The sequence below is a fragment of the Melanostigma gelatinosum genome (genome assembly GCF_949748355.1).
Source record: "Melanostigma gelatinosum genome assembly, chromosome: 4".
NCBI lineage: Eukaryota > Metazoa > Chordata > Actinopteri > Perciformes > Zoarcidae > Melanostigma > Melanostigma gelatinosum.
In genome coordinates this window covers 5,641,195-5,664,045 of record NC_136637.1, presented here as the reverse complement: position 1 = coordinate 5,664,045, position 22,851 = coordinate 5,641,195, and the positions used below count along the sequence as shown (strand labels likewise).

General features: G+C 41.6%; 2 protein-coding genes across 2 annotated transcripts; one reads left to right on the top strand and one right to left on the bottom strand.

Annotated features, from left to right (window-relative positions):
- Window positions 1-24: 24 nt before the first annotated feature.
- reep6 (receptor accessory protein 6) lies at window positions 25-8,565 on the bottom strand (the record flags this gene model as incomplete). Its single annotated transcript, XM_079266719.1, has 6 exons — window positions 25-112; window positions 2,552-2,682; window positions 2,770-2,938; window positions 3,100-3,238; window positions 5,536-5,629; window positions 8,433-8,565. 6 exons carry the CDS (start codon window positions 8,563-8,565, stop codon window positions 80-82), a joined length of 699 nt encoding a protein of 232 aa, XP_079122845.1. The 3' UTR covers window positions 25-79.
- A 915-nt stretch (window positions 8,566-9,480) lies between these two features.
- LOC306776267 (tetraspanin-33) lies at window positions 9,481-19,616 on the top strand. Its single transcript, XM_079266903.1, has 8 exons — window positions 9,481-9,651; window positions 11,246-11,303; window positions 11,956-12,080; window positions 12,190-12,264; window positions 16,129-16,224; window positions 16,319-16,447; window positions 18,342-18,503; window positions 18,995-19,616. The coding sequence occupies exons 1-8, from the start codon at window positions 9,595-9,597 to the stop codon at window positions 19,151-19,153; spliced, it is 861 nt and encodes a 286-aa protein (XP_079123029.1). The 5' UTR covers window positions 9,481-9,594; the 3' UTR covers window positions 19,154-19,616.
- Window positions 19,617-22,851: the final 3,235 nt, after the last annotated feature.

Genomic DNA, 22,851 nt, shown 5'->3' with positions numbered 1-22,851 from the left:
TAAATATAACATTTGATCAGTCTCGTTGACATGTGATATTATTTATCAGTGGGATCTGTGAGGATGCAGCTGCTCTTCTTCACTGAGGGTCCTCCTCTTCCTCTGCTGCTATCTGAAAGAAAAAGAACAGTAAAGCTGCTGCAGAAATACGTAAAAGAAACAAAGGGTACTGCATTATGGGTTCATGATTTCATAATCATTTCCTGATAACATTTCTTATAATTTCCGGGGAAGTCTCCTGGAAGAAACACTAATTATCAGTGAAATGGAGACTGTGTTTACTGAATACACCTCCAAAGCATTCATTCCTATTAATTATCAGTGTAACCAAGCAGGTCAACTGAAAATGCAGAAGAGTGAGTTTTATACAATGCATATTTAGTGCCGTTTTATTTGGGAATTTTTCAGATTTTTCTTAGACATATTACCAAATTATGCAGTTCTTTCAAGAAACTCCTTTAGAAATGATTGGAAAATTAAAGACCTGTGTCATTCAAACCTAGTGGCATTTTATTTAGGATGGCGTGCCCATGCCTGGAACCCCCATCAGGTCCAAGATGACAGTACACTAAGTGTAAGACTAATACTAAAATGTTTTTCTACAAGCTTGTTTCCCCATGATTCCAAAGACTGTATTCTGTGATCTTAAGATAAATTGTGTTGTGAAAAACACACATTTGTTATGTTATGATCACAAATCACACAAATTATAAACAACAAATTACAGCCAAATATTTCTCTTCTGTCTCTTTAATGCGATCTTGAAAAAACAAGCATGAGCAGTTGTGTTTTTTTTTGTCTCCATCTATGACTTACCATCAGTCTACACTGAGCTCAGCCTGCTGTGCAGACATAGAACAGACACACAACCAACAATTAAAAGCTTCAGATTAAAGAAAACATTTCTGCTACTACTAGAGACATTTATATTCTGTTAACAACAGCCATCAAACTTATTTTCATCAAATGCCCAAAACTACAAGACACAATCAGTTTCTTCGTGGTGAGAATACGTCAATGACCTATTCACTATTTACTGATAACAAATTCATTACTGGAATCCCTAAAATAATCGATTCATTATTCTAATCATGATATTAAAAACTGGCATTATAATAACAAATTGCATCTAAAAGGATCCTGGTAACTCTCATATTAAACACTGTGAAAACTGTATGTCCATTTAGTACTACACAATAATATTACAATTAAACGATTCCCATTTGATGTTTAGCCTCTTTTGATGAATAAAATGAAAGACATTTTAGAAAATTATAAAATCATATTGCTAAAAAAGTAGGAAAATCACCTCTAATGCCATTTGTTGGTTTGTTTCTATTTTAGGTTACAATCTTTCAAACGTTTTTTGTCCGTCTCCATGTTGGAGTCGGTAGTGGTCGTTTAGTTGCTTTTGATCTTTGTGATATTTTATAAACCAATAAGCAGATTTGTAAAAATATCAGTCAGTCTCTCAGCTGCTGTCTCTCAGTGCTGATGCTGCTTGTGTACTTAAGAGCAGCAGGGGGGGTTGTTAGAGGCCTTCAGGCTCATTCAGGTCTCCTTGAAGACCTCCTTGAAGGTCTTCAAGGAGGATCCTGTCTGCTCCGTCTGCTGCTTCAGTCAAATCAGAACGACCGTAGGCAAAGCTTTAAAGCAACCACAGCACTGATGCTCTATGAGGGTTACTGAGGTGCTCATTCTCTATCAACCACCACACCACATTCACCAACAGCACACCAGTAGACTTACCATACTGGTTAACCCAGGAAAGGCTGGAACAAGTAACAGGACAGTTGGTTTAAGCATGTTTAGTCCTCATCTCTAATCTCATTGTACAAACAGTTCATTTTATATTGTGTAAAATCCAGCATTTTCTTCCATCAGGACACTGAAGATATATACAGATTTAACTATGAACTCAAACTGCAACAACCAATAAAACTGCATTTATACTAACAATGTCAAGTTCTGCTATAATGTCCCCCAGATGTAGCTACAGCCACAATATGAAAGTGTTGGACAAAACACCTGGCCTGTTTGCAATCTATAGCTTATGGCCATTATTTGACAGTTAGCAAGGGAGCTAGCTTTGGGTCACCAGGTCCTTACATGTTCACCCTGGGGATCAGGAACTTGATCAAGACATCTCATGACAATCTGGTTTGAAGTTCTTGAGATGCGAATCGTGTGTTCGACGTAAAAAACATTCAACATCTCGGCCAAACCAACATGAAAATGACTTTAACAAACTGTTGTTTTTTTAAACACAGAAATGCTAGCTTAGAACAAACCTCAACTCAGCACCATGCTGTGTATCTACATGCTCTATGAGGACAGAGGGATTGACATGTCATAGGTCATAGTTAAAGTGATGAAGTGGTACGCTGGTGGTACTGAGTCAGAGGGCATGGTTAGCTTAGCATAAAGGCTGAAAAAGAAGGGAAACAGCAAGCCTGGCTCTGTCTAAAGTTCAGTTCATTTGAAAGCATACTGAGGCCTTTAAGCTGGACTAACTGTCAGGAGGCGGGGGAAGCAGCTATGGTTTACGTACTGGTTGTTCTTCGCTCGACTCTGACGGAGCTACATTAGCTGTTGATGCAGCTGGTAAACTTTTGGTTTCAAGCCGAGCGGCCGACGGCCCCAGAGACTCCAAAACTTTATTCCTCATCAGCGTGGACAGGACTGAAGAGAAGGAAAGAAGGAACATTCAATCTGATACCTTTTAAATTGCTTAATACTGGTGTGTAACCACAATGTACTGGTCTGCACCTTCCCTGGTGAGGTTCTCAGCAGCAGTCATGGCCCTGCCGCTGAGGTCGCTCACCAAGTTGTCCACCGCGGCCTCGTGGTGGAGGAAGATGGGCCGCACCACTCTGTTGTAGATCATCTGGGCGCCGTTCCACGAAATCGGAGCCATGCACCACAACAAGAAGAGACACTGGAACCACAGAGGACTTGGTTTACTCGAGAAATACTTCTTCATGTGCACTTTGATCCCCATTAATCATAGCCTGGTTCCAGACTTCTACATCATCTTTGATTTTGAAAACCGGTTGAAATAATTTGCCGATAATCACGGGTTCTTCAGTTTTTTCCCACCTTAAAAGCGTAGTAGAAAGGGAACCAGGAGAGGAAAATATCGGAGAAGAACTCGCCCAGGCTGAAGATACCATACACCACCCAGTACGTCAGCCATTTTGTGTCGTCTTCTTTGCTTGTACTTTCGATGGCTTTGATTCTGCAGATACGATAGGAAACAGCCTGTCAGAATGTTTCACGTGAGCTGAAAAATACATTTATCTCTAAAAAAGGCCTTCAGAACTATTGCACTAATACAGTCGAGCTTTGGTGAAGGTTTCCAGTTCAACGCCACAAACAGGGGTGGAAGAACTATTAAGATCATTCTCAAGGGTCAAAAGATACATCTGAAGGGTCTTCATAATATTTGTGGTGTCGAAAGAATAAGAAAAGAAGATTCAGCAACAATTTTAATAAATAAGCTTATCATATGTCTCTTTATGTGCTTGCCCTATCCTTCAGAAAAATAACATACCCAAAAAGTAACAGGAATAGCTCCTCAATTATAAAGCTTATATCCGATATCCTTTGATAAGTAAACAAAACAAATAAAAATCGTAAGTAAACTAAAATAATATCATTCTGGAGAAAATGCAATAAAGGAGGAGTTTCATCCTCGCCTAGTATAAAAATCTAAAATGTATTTAACCAAGATCCCACAGATAATGATGCAACTGAATGTCTTCTCCAACTCAATTACAGCTGTAACTGTAAATTTGATCAAAAATACACTGAAATGCAATATTTAGGATACAATTTATGAAATTATACTCCATGTTTGCTGTTTATATGTTAACTGTTTTACTTTAAAACATAATTTATTTCCATATAGCCATGTAGCAAATAACATTGAAATAGTGATAAACACATCAAATGTTGATCAATATTCAAATATGAGCAAAGAGCTCCATGCTGTTCAGATAAATGGAGAATGGAAAAGCCCACAGGTCTAAAACAGGTATTAGATTCCTTTTAATCAGGGGAATAGAAAGGATCCGGTACAGGCAACAAAACCACTTTGTTAAGTGTAAGAAATAATAATTGATGTTAATTTGACTTACAAATGACACACGTTACTACTGAAAAACTAACCACTCACGTGACTGGCGAGTGACGAGCAACTCACGTGTGTTACTTGACGCTAACACGAACAACTCACGAAACGACTCACATGACAAAATGTCACCGTTTACTTTTAGTTTCGCACGGGACAAAAACACTTGTCTCCTGGACAAAAGTCCTGTGTTTGAGCATCTGTCTCATCTATTGTCTTGATCGGAAAGTAAGATCAAATTCCAACATGGAAAGAAAGAAGTCTTTAATCAGGTCTACAGTGGTGCAGTCCAAGACCGAGTTTCAGGTCAAGTTTTTTTTGTTTTTAAATAGATTTTCTGAAAAACGCTCAATCGCTAATTCCACTTTTACGCCGGATGGTAGAGCGCGACTCAACTTGAATCTCTCGGAACTTTCCTTTTTTGGTTTTCCATTGGCAAAAATTGTGGATGGTACCTGGGAGATTTTGTGGTACCACCTCGATCAAGGTTCAGTGAGCTTCTAAAACACTGCAAACCACTGATCGGTCAGAGAGAACAGTCACTTACGCGACACGGAACATCCTGCACAGACGCGCCATTTTTAAATAGCCAAGCTACCATCAATGGTGATCACATCTCTTTATTCACCTCCTCCTCACAACCTCGACCCAGCCTGCAAAACAACGACGTGGTCAACCGCCGAAGTTGCTCTGTTGGGTTGCGTTGTGCTACGTTAAGAGAAGTTCACGGCACTTTAATGCGGCATCACTATGCTGGTGAACGTCGTTGAGGAGGTCCTATCTGCAGTGGAAAACAGCACCTGGTACCAAAAGTGGGTCGAGTAGAGTCGGGTTGAGCTGACCCATGCAGTGGACATGAGTGCACAGTCAGACCAGAAAGTGGCACGAGGAAATGAATTTGCATGTTAGTTGTAGCTGGTTTTGTTTGTTGTAAAATCAGCAGTGACGTACCAACTGACTTCATTCTCTTCTCAGGTAGAGATTACTCCACTATATCTTTACACAGCAACCAGTCGCTTGCTTTCATGTCAATGCTCTGAATCGAAAAAAGAGAAAGTTTAAAGATCAGCAAGGTCAAGAGTGTCGAGGTTTATTCAAGTCATTTGTGATTGGATGCACAAAAGTTGAACCAAACTAATTCTCTTTGTGAGTGAATCCACGAATCGCAATGATTTCATTAACATGAACTGATTCTCGAGTCTGCATTTTCCCCAACAGAGTTTGCAGCTCTCTGATGGGATGTTTCTCTGCTTTCTGGGACTTGTAATTGATTTCTCTGTTAAAGTGTTTTTCAGCCTCCTGTCTCAGATTAAACGAGGAGAGTTTCAGGATTGGTTCATGTCTCTGGGAGTGAAGGAAACACAACAAGCAGATCTGTAACTTAATAGAAAAAAAATACTCACGAATAATATGCTGGATAGGCAAAACCAATCAGGTTGCAGAGGAGGGCGGCACCATATCCATACACCAGGTAGAGTCCGGTCAGTGAGATGGCACCTGGACGAGAAACACAGGAGACACAAGGAGCGGGTCAGTGTTGTCGACTTACTCGCTACATTTAGCAACGTTTGAGTTAGCGCTGCTAGCTACTTTCATTGGAAAAGAGTTGGCATCACTCGGCTGGGTTTTCCAGTTGGATTATTTATTATAATAACGCTTGCTTGTTTCTCAAGATGCCCTACTCTAGCTTTAACATACGTATATATACAAATACACACAAAGACATATCAACACATGAATATATAAACATTGAATATACACATACATTTGTGCACACGTATGCATTACCCTACATATCTGTATACATACACTTAATTCCATATTTATTTGTATTTACATCCAATTAATTGACCTTTATCAACTTCCAATGGCTGACTCCCCTCTCTCCCCCCATTTCCTGGCTACCTCTCAAAAGCTCCTTTAATTCCCTGACGAATCTGAACTGGGAGGTCTACAGAGTAACGAACAGACATCGAGTGTTTCCTTTAAAAAGGAAGTGACTGATCGACTTTTAAATACCACAAGGATTCTCCCACTAACTCTGCAAATATTCAGATACCACCTGACCGTCTCAGTGAGCGCAGCAGACAGGAAGTCGTGTGACAAGTGTCCTACCTCTGATCAGCTTATGTGGCGGTTCGCACATGGAGGCCGGTCTGCTCGGCTCTCTGTCTCTGTGGATAATCTCTTATAATGATACTGCAGGAGGACGCAGAGAGAGTGGGGGACACTGTGCACCAGGCACTACAGTGACATCATGCCAGTGTGTTACTGATCCACTGTATGAGCATCAGTGTGGTATGAATAGACTGCTGTTCCCCGCTCAGTAAATGTTCTCTGCTGAATACTTCACGCAACAAAGGAGCTCCATTTTTATTGTTTGCTTACCATATTTTTTATTCATAATATCTGCACAGTTTGATACAGAGCAACAATGGGCCACCACAACCTCCTGCACCAAACTGTCCCCAGTTAGGAGTTCTTTTTTAGATACACCAGCAGAAACAAATGTATTACTCCTCTTGGATTAAATCCATCAGTGTTGAGTTCAGAGGGGGTTTTTTTAGGTTCGATCTTGTAGGCTCAGGGATTAGCTGTGACAAATGAATCACTGTTAAAATCACCCATGACAATTACTTCTCGTAAGTCAGCCAGATCCTTTATGGAGCTAGTGGTAGCTGAATGAGGCCTGTATATACAGGAACAATACTACAAAAATATAATCATCAGACATCAAAACTACTTCAAGAGCAATAAACTCAAATGAATTTGGCACAGAAACAGCATGTAACAAGGAGACAGAAAAACTGGATTTTATACATACAGCAACATCACCTCCCCTCCAGCTTCCGTCTGCTCTGAATAATGAGAAATCATTTATTACCGCATCAGCGTCATTAACACGCTTCTTTAACCATGAGAATATTTTAACATGATCTGAACATGATGCTAATGCTGAAACAAACTTCTGATGTTTAATGGTTCTCTGTGTAACATTCAGACAACCCTTGTTATTATTGACATTTCTAAGCAAACGTCAGCCAGTGTTACAAACTGCAGAGGAGCTGAAGAGAGGCACTCGCATTATGCCACATCCATTGGATTTTCAGAGAAAAAAGTCCTTTACATTTTATATGCAACCGAGAAAGTGTAAACTTTTTAAGTTACTTTACCTTCTGTTGGGATTACATTGCATTTGCAATAAAAATAAAAATGAATATGTGTTAAAAGTTACACATAGAACCTTTGAATGAAAGAAATCTCAAACCTTCTCTGGATTTGAGTTGATTTGAATTCCCCAAAGTTGAGCGTTTACAGGGGTCACAAACAGTGATTGAATCAATTAAGCTATCTGGGCAAGATGTCCGGGGGAGAAATGTTGACATTATAATTTAGAATAGCATGAATCATGAATATAATCTCATTCGTTGTTGTTTTTTATTGTTTTATAGTAAATCAACATCATATTTATGAGACAAAGTTGATTTAAAGAAGCTACTTTAACTAAGTCTAGACCTGAAACAAAACAAAAGAGCAAATACTTAAAAATATCACTATTTCTACATTTTGGACCAGGTCTGTGATCATGGTTTATTTAATCTGAATGCTGCCACATTATCTTCCAGCAGTGTTTTTCCCTCATGTTTTGATTATCAAAAGCTTAAATCTATATTTTGTTTTATACTCATGAATCTCCTGTTGAAATTACCAAAAATTATTTTCCGTGTCTGTTTCTGTCAAAACACAAAGACCTTTTAAAAAAAAACATTTCAAAATCAGCTGATGTGCCAAAAACAGAAGTAAATAAAGATGTGCATTTACAAATGGCAGCCCAAACTGGATATAGACATCCATTCTACTGGTATTTCTTTGGCTTGGGCTGGATACCATGTGGGTGACTCCTCCCACATTTGACCCCAAAAATGCGCTGCAAATTCAAAATGATTGGAGCTAAGAGGCCGAAAAGCTCCACAAACCTGTAGAGTTGGAGATCATCACAAACAACTCTTTGCACATCACATGCAGTCATTTGGTCCATCGTTAGTATAAAATATTGAGCAAAAATGTTGACCCAGAAAACTTGAACATTTACAGGTTCACGTTAACAGAGAGCAGCTGTTCACTTTAGCCTCATGTTCACAGGAGGATTACCTGAATCCTCTTCAGTTATCCACTAACATGCAACAGGAAGGTATAAGACGCTGTTTACTAAATATAAACAGAACAGTAGAATCGTCAGTGAAGTATTCATGATGGACCGATCAGAGTGAACAAAAACAGACCACCAGACATCACGTACCCACTGCAATGATCTTCTTCTGTATCCCCGTTTTATCCTCCAACTTCCCCAGAAAATCAGTCACCACGTTCTTCTCATTGAGGAACTTCTCGGCTCGGTCTTTGATGGACGAGAGGATGTCTAGCAGGCCCATGGTCCTCAAACGGATCCTCAAATAACAGAGGAGTCGGAGGAAGACGACTGAGAGGAATACACAGAGTCTATACTGTAATCCTCCGACAGCAACAATCTGCTTTAATGAGGGGGGGCGGGAGGGAGGGAGGGAGGTAGAGGAGGCACAGAGACGAAGCAGAGAAGAAGGTTCTGGTTTTCATATGTGAAGGAACACAAGTTTTATTTTTTTTATATGTTGTATGTTTGCTTTTGTCAACTCAGTAAAATGAACCGGTTCAATGCATCTCATGAGAATATCTTATTCCTGCTCCTGAGAGGATGAATCCTATAGATTTCTATTCACCCCCCCCCCCCCCCTCTCTTACCATATCTCTAATGCCACCCTCAGGATAAACTGTCCATTTGTCATGTCATACTGTGGTTACGGATAAAGTGAAAAGCAATAGGGGATGTGGTGAGAGGCGAGGAGGCGTGTCTGATAAGAGGGCGTAAACATTCTTTTATGTATTTTTAGGCCTGATTTTAAACCGTAGATGGCGTTTGGAGACATTTTTCAACCATAAAATGCTAATAAATTTGGTAAGAAATGCCAATATTAACACCAGCATTTTCATTCTCAAATTCGTATTTAAATTCATATTATTTCGTTAAAAACTTGAAAAAAACATACCTAAGTGTGCAGTTACTCTTTAATATTGATACACATGCAGAGGACACTGTGCAGTCTCTAGGGGACGCTATCAGGAGTGAAGACTGCTAATCTGGACTATGAGTGAAGTTTTGTTGATGAAGCAGCAGGTGTGATGCGATTCGACAGCGACAGGCTCACTCCACCTCCTCCACCCTGACACCTCCTCCACCCTGACACCTCCTCCACCCTCAGTGGGATGACAGGACGACATCCAGCAGCAGCAGCAGCAGCAGCAGCAGCAGCAATGAGCCTGACAGCAGGAATGCGTCCTGCAGGCCAACACACGTCTACAGCCGGCAGAAAACAAAACCTCCAACAGACTTTCACTGCAGTCTAACAGAGATCTGCAGAGAGGAGATGAGAGGATACCGAGCCATCAAGTACATTTTATTCATCTGCTGCTACGTCTTCTGGGTGAGTCTCTCTGTTTGGAGCAGTCTGAGGATCAAACACTTTACAGATTCATTATTGTGATCGCATTCTTATGAACGTGTTGCACTATATGGTTTTACAGCAAGTGATTTCAACACCACAGTTAGACCATAAGGAATGGACGGTTTTCCACTGAGTTTGAAAATAAGCTCTTGATGAACTCTCAACAAAACTAAGTTTTTTGTTTTCAAAAATGTATACAAACATTTAGCATGCTTGATTTAAAGACAGAAATATAATTAGCTGTGCACTGTAGAGCCAAAAGTATGTGGACACTGTACTTTTGGCCTGGGTGTGTTCTCTTGGAGTAAAGTCTTAATACTTCAGCATACAGTGATATTTTTATGCAAGACCACTTTTTTACAAGGCAAAGATTACAAGTTGCCAAATCAAAACTATCAGATACAAAGTCAAGTTTCCATCCAAATGTTGCACAACTTTGAACCAAATGTATTGAAAATTGTAAAAGGAAATGCAATTTAATGGTTTTGTTTTCAAGCAAATGTTATACGAGCGAGTTGGAAACATTGCTTGGTGGAGTTAAGGGTCTGGGAATTTTGGTACAAAAATAAACAAGGTGTTGTTCGACCACGTTGGAAAGCAAAAGTGTTTATATCGGTTCAGAACATCCACACTGGAAAGTGGACTTAAAAAAGGTCAGAGGCTATTTGATATTTAAGTCACATGTTTCATCATTTATTCACTCAGTCTCCATTCAACGTCGACACGTTTTATTTTTATTTATACACCAACTTTTCCACTTCAGGGAAGCATTACGTTTATTTTAGCTGTATTTTCAGGGTTTTTTTATGTGTAAATTGAAAATTCTCATAAAATCAGTTTGATGGAAACCTATTTATGAGGTAGTATGGCAAAATAATGACTTTGGACTTACTATTACTTACTACTGTAATTTTGACTTACCATGAGGAGCTTAACTTTTGCTGTTCTTTGTTTTTTTCCTTGCAGAAATGGGCTTCCATATATTTTACACAATTCTGTTCTTCCAACTGTGAGGCAACAGTTAGGGGGAGACCCTCTTCTGTTTTTATTTCCGAGAAAGAAGATCTCATATGACTCATCATTCGTATAACTTTTACTTGGATAGGACTCTGTTATTGATTGTTTTGTCAAACTGCTGTTTCCAAGAAACTGTCAGACTCCAAATGTCATCTCCCCACTTGCAGAAACACGTCTACACCAACGCAGATACCTGTAGTTCTGGTTTGTTGAACACAGTTATCGTCTGTCGTCTATCTCTGTGTCAGCAGGATAAATAGCTTCAAGATGTGTTTAGCCTAGCTTAGCACAAACACTGGAAGCAGTGTTTGTGCAAATATGTTGTATGTTATTAGCTAACATGCTAGTTCGCAGTCTATCCTGTAGTAAGCTGGATTTAGTTGACAGTGGAGTCCAGACAGAATTCAAACCCGGAATGGTCTGTAATGTATTAAGGCGTATTAATGGGTTATTGTGCTTTGATGTTTTTTTATGGGTCACTGATTTAAAAAACTAAAATCTGTGCTTCATGTGGTCAGGTTCTGATAAAAGAATCAGTTTCTCTGTGACTCTGCAGGTTGCGAGCGCAGTCCTCGTAGCGGTCGGGATCTACGCTAAGATTGCAAAGGAGAAAGGTTGGTCATAAAAAAAGGCAGAATTCACGATGTGTAGCTGCCCTTTAGTGTTCTGTACCTTTTCACTGTATTTTACAAATGGTGGCGGCATCGCATGTGACGGATGATTGTCGCTGGCAAATTGCTGATACAGTTTTGAGTCCTACCGGGCTCTCACATGAACATGCAGGAGTTGCAAGTATGGTGCCTGTTTTGATTTGTGTAATGTGTCGATATGAGCAAGATGGAAGAAGTGGAGCTGATGTGATTCATTTTCTTTCAGGTTTACTCTTAAAACAGTTCCTAGCTTGCACAACGACTTGAACTAAAAAATCTGATAAACTCCAAAGTTTCAGTCCTGCAGAGGAAATCAAAAAAAAAGGAAAACAAAGGAATCTAACTACATCACATAGCAATAGGGCTATAGTGGTTGGTGTGTGTGTGTGTGTGTGTGTGTGTGTGTGTGTGTGTGTGTGTGTATCGGGTTATAAAAACAATGCTGCTGATAACATTCCAGAGGATGAATCGGAAAAAGTGATTCAGACATGTTTCAACTTTTACTTGCTGTTAAGTATGATGGTTGCAATTCAACAGTGTGTGTGTGTGTGTGTGTGTGTGTGTGTGTGTGTGTGTGTGTGTGTGTGTGTGTGTGTGTGTGTGTGTGCGCGCGTAGATGTGGTTGACACCCTGATGTTGGATCCAGCTCTGCTCCTGATTGTCGTTGGCGCTGCGATGTTTCTCATCACGTTCCTCGGATGTTTCGGGGCGCTGCGTAACGCCACCTGCCTGCTGAAGACGGTACGACCGGTCACTGATCACGTCGCAGTTTGATTGGTGTGATGTTTGTTTTGCGTGTTGGCGATGCTGAGTTCTTACTGTTCCGGGCAACTGTTGTTTGCTCCTGCAGTTTTTGGGGATCCTGACGGGCGTCCTCTTCCTGCAGATCGCTGCTGGGGTGGTGGGATACCTCTTCACTGACATGGTAACGTCTGCTCTCAAAGAAAACACAAAGACGTCACTATTATCTCTTGCAAAAATCTAAAAATACTGTTTGAAAACACTTCCAATAAACCAATAATCTCACCGTTTCGTCGCTTGTCCGAGTAAGTGTTTTTCCCATCAACAGCCACAAGGGGCAACAATGAGTAAACTGCAGCATGACTGGTTGGTGGAGGCATACAACCGCAAGGCGGTAATTCTTGTTTTACAAACAAAAAGACTCTAAAGGTGCGTTCACACTATGCACAGACGCGATGAGACTGGCCCGCCGCGATTTTGCGATGGCGTGGCGCGTTGGACACATTTTTTGCGTTGGATGCCGCAAAATCGCCAACGCGCGAGTTGAAATTTTTCAACTTCTGCGAAATAATCGCGTGACGCTGTGGCGCGATAGCCTATCAGCGTTGAGTTGCTCCCCCTGTCATCACTGGCTTCCTGCTGTTGTTGAATCAGGAAATAAATACTGTAGCCGTCTGTGTTCACCCAGAGCTCTACGATACCTCATATCAATAGAGACCGGACCAAATGTGTGTGTGTAAACCATACGGTACAAACAATGAATATACGCTGCCGTATTTACGTCTGCGTGACGTTATTGAGTGCTGGTGGAGCTGCTACGTTGTTAGCATAGCCTAGCACCGATCCATCAGAGCTCCATTGAAACGACAAGTAGCCTACAAATCGGGATCATTAGTTATTTCGGAGTCCCTTTTTGTCGGTTTATTGCCGTTGAATCACAGCCAAATCAGTTTATTTCGTGTTCCTACAGCTGTAGTAAACAACGACCTGTGGCTTGCTAGACACAGTGAATACAGCTCAATAAAATCCACGGAGCTCCTCTGAACAATATTATGAACCAGACATGACGGCGTTTAGTTTCCCGGGATATCTGTGACTTCCACAACACGTAGAAATATAGGTTATTTTTTCCATGGTTAATGGCGGAGAGTTGAACGGATCCAGGTCTATAAACCACGCCCCCTCTCCGGCGATTTTGCGGCGTTTGGTGTGAACACGACCGGCGGCGCGTTGGACGCGATTTTGCAGCACGTCAAAAAATCTACGCGTTTGGTGTGAACGCAGCATAAGGATGAGGTCTGACTGGTTTGTTTTGCAAATGCACTCTGTTCAACCGCCCCATCTCCCTTCAAGTACAGTGCACAGTGAGACCTCTAATCCACTGCATGAGAAACAGTCCTGAACATAATTGATACGATATGTATCGCAGTTGAAAAGGTAGGGTTGGTGATCAATGAATCAAATAATCTGACAAAAATTTAATCTATCGGTGGCTGTTGCAGGACTGTAATAAGTCTGTCCAATCGTTTCATTCGGCCCAAATGTAATGATTGAATGGTTTCTTCCCTAGTGTTGGGAACGTAGAGGAGTGTGTTTGGGTTATCAGCATCTAAGAAACTGAATTCTTGACATCAATAGAATTATTAATGTAAGTAACAATTACTAATGATTATTAATAACAACGGGGCACCACCCTGCGAACAGGGACCAATAACCAAACGATAAAACTAAGTCTCATAATTAGTAGTCACTCATAATGTCAATAGTCTGAGTATGACTACACATTCAGTGACAGTGAAGGTTTAAGTTGGAGCACAGGCTACTACATCCAGCTTTATTACACACATATGCACCAGTAATCACAGACGACTGCTCTTTAAAGGATAACAGAGTTTATTAAATCAAAATAATAAATGATCAAATCAAGTAATATTGCAACCAACAAACACCATCATACACTTTTATGTGTCTAATACCTAAAGTCAAATGAATAAAATGGGGTAATGTATATAGGTGTGGATGTATGTGTGTGTGTGTGTGTGTGTGTGTGTGTGCGCGTGTGTGTGTGAGAGAATATATGTGGGTGAAACGATGGGGTGTAACCTATTCCATCAGTGATGAAAAGAGGAGGGGACAATTTAGAACTACAGCCCAGAACTACAAACCAAGATGGCAAAATGGCTGCGAGGGGGCTGCTGCGTGTGACCACGTGTGACGATGCAGCACGTGTGAGAGGCAATCGATTGCGAGGGGTTTCCCCAGGCTCAGAGGCTCTATGTGTGTGTAGGTTAAGGGAGAGAGGGAGAAAAAGGGAGAGAGAGAGTAATCAACTCTGCTGCGATGTCGTAATGAGTGTGAGAAACAGCTGGTCTTATCCTGCACAAGTCTGCCGTTGTCGTTTTGAACTGACGGCGCTTATGCACGATAGCCACGATTCTCACCTCACTCACAGAGTCGGTTTAATGAAGAGAGAATACCAAACGAAATAAAATAAATCCCCAAACAAAACAGACCTTTATCACTGCGGTGAGATGAGCGTATTGCTTCCTTATCACCTCGAAACTCGGTCGGCGAGACGAGGGTCCAGCCACCGTAGTTTCAGTCTTTAAAGTGATAGTACACACACTCTACATTCACTAGCAGCGACGGATCTAATGCAAACAGTTACAGCAGGAAATACACAATATAACGGGGCTCCATGGTCCGCGGTGGTTGCGCAATCGCACGGTGTAACACGACAGTGACTTAACACAACAAGATACGGGAATAACAACACATCAACGAATAGGCTATATTACGCTAATGCTAAGCTAAGCTATGCCCAGATACCATGAATCTTACTTTGAGAAGCTTCGTAAAAGGGGTCCGTTTTCCGTGATGGGAATCGGTCAGTCCTCGAGTGTTGAGGGCTGGTGTCGGCGCGGCTTCGGAGCTGGCGCGGACTCGGTCGCCTCGCTGCAGAGAGGGACCTGTGTTTCAACTTCGGCTGAGGCACGTTGTCGGTTCGTACCTCCCGGTAATCATCGGTGAGGAAAGAGGATTAGTCATCTTTCTGCCGGCTGTGTGCACAAAAAGGGTGGAGATACGCGATAGGAGCTATCCGTTCTCGCACTCTGATCCAGAACTCAAAATAAAACACAGTCTGTTTTCGACCAGCGAATGTAACATGTGACCTGACAGGATTTGATGAGGCCGTGGCTCCTCGTGAGCCTTCTGTCGCCAGCGTGATGCTGGAGGGAGAGGCTATGTGTCTCCTTGTAGCCAGGACGAGTCCGGCGCGAAGAGGCAGAATCTAGCTGTGTTCGCGCTTATAAACCAGGTCTCACAAACAGCGGGGGGCACTTTCTTGGCCAATGAAGGGTCAGCATCAGGTTTTGGCCGGAGCTCGGGGTGTGGTCATCTTGGGTGGAGTTTCGCTCTGATCCCAGGTCAGCTTATGAGAGGAAGGGAAAACATGGCTGCTCTTGTGTTTGACAACGCATGTGAGGGACTCAGCCAGCCAGGAGGTGGCGCCAGACCCCAACACTAGCCATGCTTGTATTCATTGCTCAGCAATGGAGTCTTCCGTAAGCTGCTAGCTTGACAGCTATGAGCACAAACAATAGCGATGTTGGTTGTTTACATTCATAATTATAATTTTGGGGAGGTGGCTTTGGAGGGAGGCCTGAAGGCTGTCAGTGTTGCCGACTTGGCGACCAACCTGCTAGATTTAGCAACTTTTGGAGCTAGCGCTGCTAGCTACTTTCATTGGGGGAAAAAAGTTAGCAACACTGGGCTGGGTTTTTGAAATGGGGAGGTAGTGGCAATGGCCCCTTCCCCACTTTCTACCCGCCTACTTCCGCCTACCCTGCACCCTTGCTCGTACCACAGACATATAAACACCTTGCAAAGTACTCAAAAACCACCTCTGTGGTGGTTCCTGCTGAAGTCAGTAGGTGTCTCCAGGGCCACATTTGCCATGATGACTCTGACACATAAAAACTCACAAGGTGAAAGCACTATCAGCGTTGCTGCGTCGGCTCGTGACAAACTTAATGTTGTTCTTCAGGTGATGGAGAGGACGGAGAGTCTGATGATGAAGGCCATCGTCCGCTACAGGGAGGATCAGGACCTGGAGAACGCCATTGACTTCATCCAGAAGAAGGTGAAGAATGATTTGTGTCCTTAATGGTTCAAGAGGCAATGTCCGGCCTTTCATAGTCCACTTTGCTGGCAGTGAGAGTTTGTCGTGTTTGCAGTTTCAGTGCTGCGGAGTTGAGCGCTATAAGGACTGGTCCAACAACGTCTACTTTGGGTGTTTGGACACAAACCCCAGTCTGGAGGCCTGTGGAGTTCCCTTCTCCTGCTGCATTCGCCTACAGAACCAGGTCAGCCGGTTTGTGTGCATGGTTGCCAACAGGTTTATAAGGTAAGGCAAGGCAAGGCAAGGCAAGGCAAGTTTATTTGTATAGCACATTTCAACAACAAGGTAATTCAAAGTGCTTCACATAAAACCATTAAAAGCATCAAAACATAAGGCAAAAGAAAAGGAGATTTAAAAACAATTAAAGAAACAGTGTAAGAAATAAAATTCAGTCGTAAAAAGTAAAGGAGATTTAAAACATACATTGAAACAATAATTGATGTCTCCCTGAGACATTACGCTGCACGCAATCAACCATACACTGCCGCAATTCTGCAATTACTCGCACACAAACCACGTCTGGAAAAGATCTCTGCCGATCTGCGTTTTATAGTGTACGGCTTGCACGAAATCGGTCCCGGAGGAAATGGCGACATATTGTACACTTTCTAAATTTGAATCGATGTCTCCCTGAGACATTGCGCTGCACGCAATCAACCATACACTGCCGCAATTCTGCAATTACTCGCACACAAACCACGTCTGGAAAAGATCTCTGCCGATCTGCGTTTTATAGTGTACGCCTTGCACGAACTCGGTCCCGGAGGAAATGGCGATATATTGTGCAGTCCTTTTAAAACCATTAAAAGCATCAAAACATAAGGCAAAAGAAAAGGAGATTTAACAGCAATTAAGAACAGTGTAAGAAATAAAATGCAGTAGTAAAATGCAGAAATGCATGAAATTGATTAATATATTAATTGAATGTGGTTCAATTAAAGGCAGCAGCAAACAGAAAAGTCTTCAATCTTGATTTAAATGAGCTGAGGGTCTCAGCAGACCTGCAGCTTTCTGGGACTTTGTTCCAGATATGTGGAGCAGAAAAACTGAACGCTGCTTCTCCATGTTTAGTTCTGACTCTGGGAACAGATAGTAGACCGGTCCCAGACGACCTGAGGGGTCGGGATGGTTCGTAAGGTAGCAGCAGATCAGAGATGTATTTTGGCCCTAAACCATTCAGTGCTTTGTAAACCAACAGTAGGATTTTAAAGTCAATTCTTTGTTGGACAGGAAGCCAGTGCAAAGACATCAGAACTGGGGTGATATGATCCACCCTCCTGGTCTTAGTGAGGACTCGAGCTGCAGCGTTCTGAATCAGCTGCAGCTTTCTGACGGACTTTTTACAGAGACCTGTAAACACACCATTACAGTAGTCCAGTCTGCTGAAGATAAATGCGTGGACAAGTTTTTCCAAATCCTGTTGAGACATAAGTCCTCTAATCCTTGATATATTCTTCAGGTGATAGTAGGCTGATTTTGTAATTGTCTTGATATGGCTGTTCAGGTTGAGGTCTGAATCCATAACTACACCTAGATTTCTGGCTTGGTTTGTGGGTTTTAACATCAGTGACTGAAGCTGAGCGGTGATTTTCAATTGTTCATCCTTGGTACCAAAAACAATTACTTCTGTTTTATCTTTGTTTAATTGAAGAAAATTCTGGCACATCCAGATGTTGATTTGTTCAATGCAGTTACCCAGCCCTTGTATGGGATTATAGTCCCCTGGTGACATAGTTATGTAGATTTGTGTGTCGTCTGCATAATTATGATAACACACTTTGTTGCTTTCCATAATCTGAGCTAGTGGAAGCATGTAGATGTTGAACAGAAGAGGCCCCAGTATTGAACCTTGGGGACTATAAAAGGGATGTTTGCACGCCCGGAGTTTGGGTCACTTCCATCTCTGGTAGTTCCTGAAACCAAAGAATCATCATAAAATAAAAAACCTTTCCTGTAGTTGTTGATATTCACATGTTTGTACTGTAGAGGGTCTTATAAAAAACTTAACTTAAAGAAACGTCATTTTGCTTGATGTTTTACCTCTCACATCCAAGGTGTGCATTATTTTCCCTCTGCAGACGGTGCTGAACACCATGTGTGGTTATGGGATGCAGCAGCTGGAGGAGCGTACGGCCGGTCTGAACGTCTTCACCATCGGCTGCCTGGAGAAGGTCGTCTGGTGGGCCAAAAACAACCTGCTGCTGGTGGCCGGTCTGACCGCCGGCCTGCTGCTGCTCGAGGTAAACACTGCAGTCGGAGTGGCTGTGTTTTTTCTTCCTATTGGCCACAAAGGGCAGCAATGAGCGCATTCCACACTCTACAAACTTTGACAAGTGACACAAGAAGTGTTTTCAAAGTGTATTTTTTCGCTAATATATATCTGATTAACTGCCCCAGTTCTGTTAAAGTGCAGTGCACAGCTGTCTCCCTAGGCTTTTCCCGAACAGGGATACTTATTCTATATGATATGCATTACTGTTGAACTGTGAAATTCAGAAAATTATGTAATGCAATCTGCTGAAGATGTTAGTCCAAAAGTCCCATCAGTCTGGTTCTGAAAGTTACAAAATGTAAAAATTGTCTTGCTTAACAACATTTTTGTTGTACTGTAAACAGGCTCCGGCTGTCATGAGCTTCAGTGAAACGTAGGGTTAATGACAGAAAACCAGACCGAAGTCGGGACAGAAGCAGCCGTGATCAGTTTCTAATCCGTTTGTGTTTCCTCTGGCAGGTCTGCGCGATCTGCTTGGCTGCAGCTCAAATCTCCAGGATAAAGAAAGTCCAGCAGCTTAAGAACGCAAATGCACCCAGAAGCCGGTCGGAAAGACAGGACAGCTACTGGTTTCCTGCTTTTACAGACTTCGATGACTGTGATCCTGGAGACGAATAATGTCCGACAGATTTCTCTAATAAGGGACTTGCGTTCATTCTGGGTCAGATATCAAATAAAAACAGCTGACTGTTGATCAAATGGAGCAAGATATGCTCTGTTCACTGTGAATTTATAGTTTGATGTATTAGCAGGGTGAACAGGTTCAACCTCTTGCACCACGACGCCTCCGCAAGACCCAGAGGTGTTGGCGGTTGAACTACTACCTCATGTAAAACAGTCTTTACATCATATTTCTTATTTTTTGTCATCAACATTATGTGAAAAGATATATTTTTGTATTATAAAAGGCTGTTACTTGTAGATTAATTAAAATTGAAGAACATTTGTTGCGTTTCAGGCTGGTTCGTAGCTATACCTACGAATATTTACCCAATCCCGACCTTCTTATGTTATGTAAATTGTGGTTTTCTGTGTATGCTGCAATGTAAGTCTTTAGTAAAATAAAAGAGTTTGGATTGAAGGAGTATTCTTGTTTATTAAAGTAGCACTTCCATAAAGCTGGCAGACTTAAGAGACAACTTAAAGGTCTAACTTTGTTCATATAAACCGTTTTACAGAGGGTTATGCGCTGCTTTATCTTGTGGCCCTGACCAGTAACTTTCATATATATATAACCATATAACCCCCCGTAAAATGTTGTGGAGCGTAGAGGTGCTGATTGGTCGATTTGGTTACTGCTGGAAAGAGTCCCCGTTTCCAGTTGTTATGCTAAGCTAAGCTATATTCGACGGACATAGGAGTGTGTTATCAATGTTCTTATTTAACTCGCGTCAAGTCAGAGTACGAGTGTATTATCCAAAACATCAAACGTACGCTTTAAACTGAAGTACCTAAATACGTAAATACAAGGCGTTTTTTTGTGCCATCAATTTGCACGTCAGTATTTTTTTTGGAACTGTTGTTTTTGTCAGAAGTACTTTCAAACAGAACATGAATGCGATGCGGCAAAAAAGTGACGTGATTTTTTTGCAAAGTTGCATGTCTGCCGGTACGAATAGTTTTAATGCAAAATATTCTCAGGCAAGTATTTCACATTTCTGGTGTGTTAAGGCCTTAAGGGAAAATTGGAAATGAATGAATAAATTGCAAAGTTAAAATTAACTTATTTATATATTAACAAGTGATTGTTGTTAATGAGGAAAATAACTGCCAAACCAACTGATTGGAAGAACATAAAAGATTTCTATTCCTTTTTAGATTTCAATGACTTGACTATCAGTATTATTTGTTGATGGATTCATTGTCATGTCAGTTTTAAGGTTGTGTAGTATTCCTCCTAATGACCAGTATACCAAACTTAGTTTAGTCATTCATTAACGTAAAGGAATCCATCCAAGAAACCATCAAAACTGTCACCAGAATTAAAATGAATAAAATCCTGTACAAAATTTTATTTCCATTTTGAACCTGCAGTGACTCTGCCTTGCTTCGTTTGTCCATCAGTCTAATGTTCTGCTGGTGACTCCGAGAGGCTCAGGCTGCAATATTAATTACACCCCACAATAAGGCCTCATGGATACCGATTCTACATGCAACGTTGCAGCTTTGCTTTAAGTCCACTTAAAGCACTTCATGGTCTGGCCCCATGTTACAATGTTGAGTTTAAAGTTCCTGACTTACAAGCTGCAACAAGGAACCGCCTCTTTTATCTCATTAATGCTTAACTAGAGAATTTCAACTTATTTTAAAGTTAAAACAAAGTGACACAAGCTTTCCGTAAACGTCCTTGAGGAGAGAAACTCCCAGCGTGCAAAGCCAAGGGACCCCTCAGCAAACCCGATTAATCCTCGTTACTCCCTCACTGGTTGCGTCTTCATTGTGACTTTAATCTGTGGTGAAGGATTAGCCGCCGAAACACCTGTGGCTGCGTGACGTCGTGGGGATTCGGTCCCGTGCGCCCTCACGCTCGCTTTATTGGATTACAGCGCTCTGCGAGTGCGTTATAATTAGCAACGGCAGAGCAGCAGTGTAGGGAGGATGTCCCTTTGTGCGGCCATGTGTCCCCTCTGCACTTTTATAATGAGGTATTTGTGCTCAATGTGGGATAGATTAAAGGACATTCTGGTGTAGTACAATTTATTTTTGTTGCTTATTTCCATGAGCAATGAGAACATTGCTCTACCTAAGTTAACTACTAAAGTCTGGGAACACGATGAAACTGTTGGGTCAAGAAATGAGCAGTCAGAGTTCCAGCACATCAAGTCAATGAGCTACAAAGAGGCTTTAGTGTTGCAAGCATGGATGTATAAAAGAGACCTGGATACAGCATTGGAGGCGGGCTATGAGAGTGGCTGATTGGCGCATGAAGCCAAAAATGTTCAATTTCCTTTGTACAAAATTACACAGACACCCATGAGCCCAAGCGCAACGGCGCGTATCCTGGATTCAGCCATTAGTGAATTTTACAACCTCCGCTATTAGGACAACAATTTAATAAATAAGGCAGTTTCTTAAAACGTTTCAGACCAAGGACCATTTACACAGTGAATAAAAAACAACAACCAACAACTAACTCCACAAATATAGCCCAAAGCATTAGGCCTCCTCCTTCAACAGGACATTACATATTACAGCTAAATTGAACAGGGTGCAGCCTACCAAATAGTTCAACTAACTATTTGGTTGACATTCAAATTATTAATCTTAACTGAGGCTTAGTCTCCATATCGTGTTTTTATAGCGAGTTTCTCTCTGAAGGCCTATATTAAAAAAACAAGATTTAGTTTAATTATTGAGGTTTAGTTGAGTAGAGCTTTGCCAGAACTCAAAATTAGCAATCCCATAATGTGTTTAGGGCTGGAGCGCCAACACAAACCGCTGATAAACACAATGACTCCTTTAACATTAATATTTCTGCACCAAGAAACAACAGACAGATTTGGAGTTGTTGGGAAGGTGGATTTTCTCTTTTGATGGAGGCATCGGTGAGCAGATAGTAGTCACCGTGACGTCACCCATTGGTTTGTGGACCGCCGCTTTGAAGCCTCGAGTTCGGTGATTTCACCGTTGGTATCTTGAATTACGGCCGTCGCCATTTTATCTTTTTTGCAACCAATGAATGGAGGTTACCGTATTTGGAATGCGGAGGAGTGATGTAGAGACGCCGTATGCGGCTCTGGTAGCTGCAGCGACCTGTCAATCACAGTAAGCCCCGCCCTACAGCATACTCTGTGTTATGGTCTATGTTGACTGAGGTAATAAATCAAGAGAGAAGTGGCGTCATTTACTCATAGACCTCCATACAATCAGACTTCTTTTTGCAACTGAAGGCCAGTAGAGAAAACACAAGGCTTAAAACACTTCCGCATCGGCTTCACTCGGCAGAACCGGAGGTTGCCGCCTTGTTCAGCCCCCAAGTCGCCAACAGTAACATGTCACTATCACTGTGTGGAAGAGAGTATTAAGGATGTTCGTATTAGCATATTTATTTTTTAAATACAAATGAACATAAATTACACAAAGTCCAAAAACACTTGCATATTTCATATTAAAAAACACCAACAAATGAAGTATGTAGGCGCCATGATGGTTTGATGAAAATAATGCTTTGGTAACAGTTGAAAATGCTGCAGTTTGTCGGTGTGCGTTGGCAGATGAACATTGAGGTTTGTGGATTAAAACAACAGAGGGTCAATGGTCAAATTAAGGCAGGTCTATGTTTTCACAAAAAAGTATAAGAATGTATAAGTGAGCTT

Excerpts from the sequence above, each read along its gene's own strand:
- LOC306776267 (XM_079266903.1), top strand. The coding sequence starts at position 9,595 with ATGAGAGGATACCGAGCCATCAAGTACATTTTATTCATCTGCTGCTAC. Across the intron at positions 9,652-11,245 it reads TCTGCTGCTACGTCTTCTGG|GTTGCGAGCGCAGTCCTCGT; the intron begins GTGAGTCTCTCT and ends GTGACTCTGCAG. Across the intron at positions 16,448-18,341 it reads GCATTCGCCTACAGAACCAG|ACGGTGCTGAACACCATGTG; the intron begins GTCAGCCGGTTT and ends TTCCCTCTGCAG.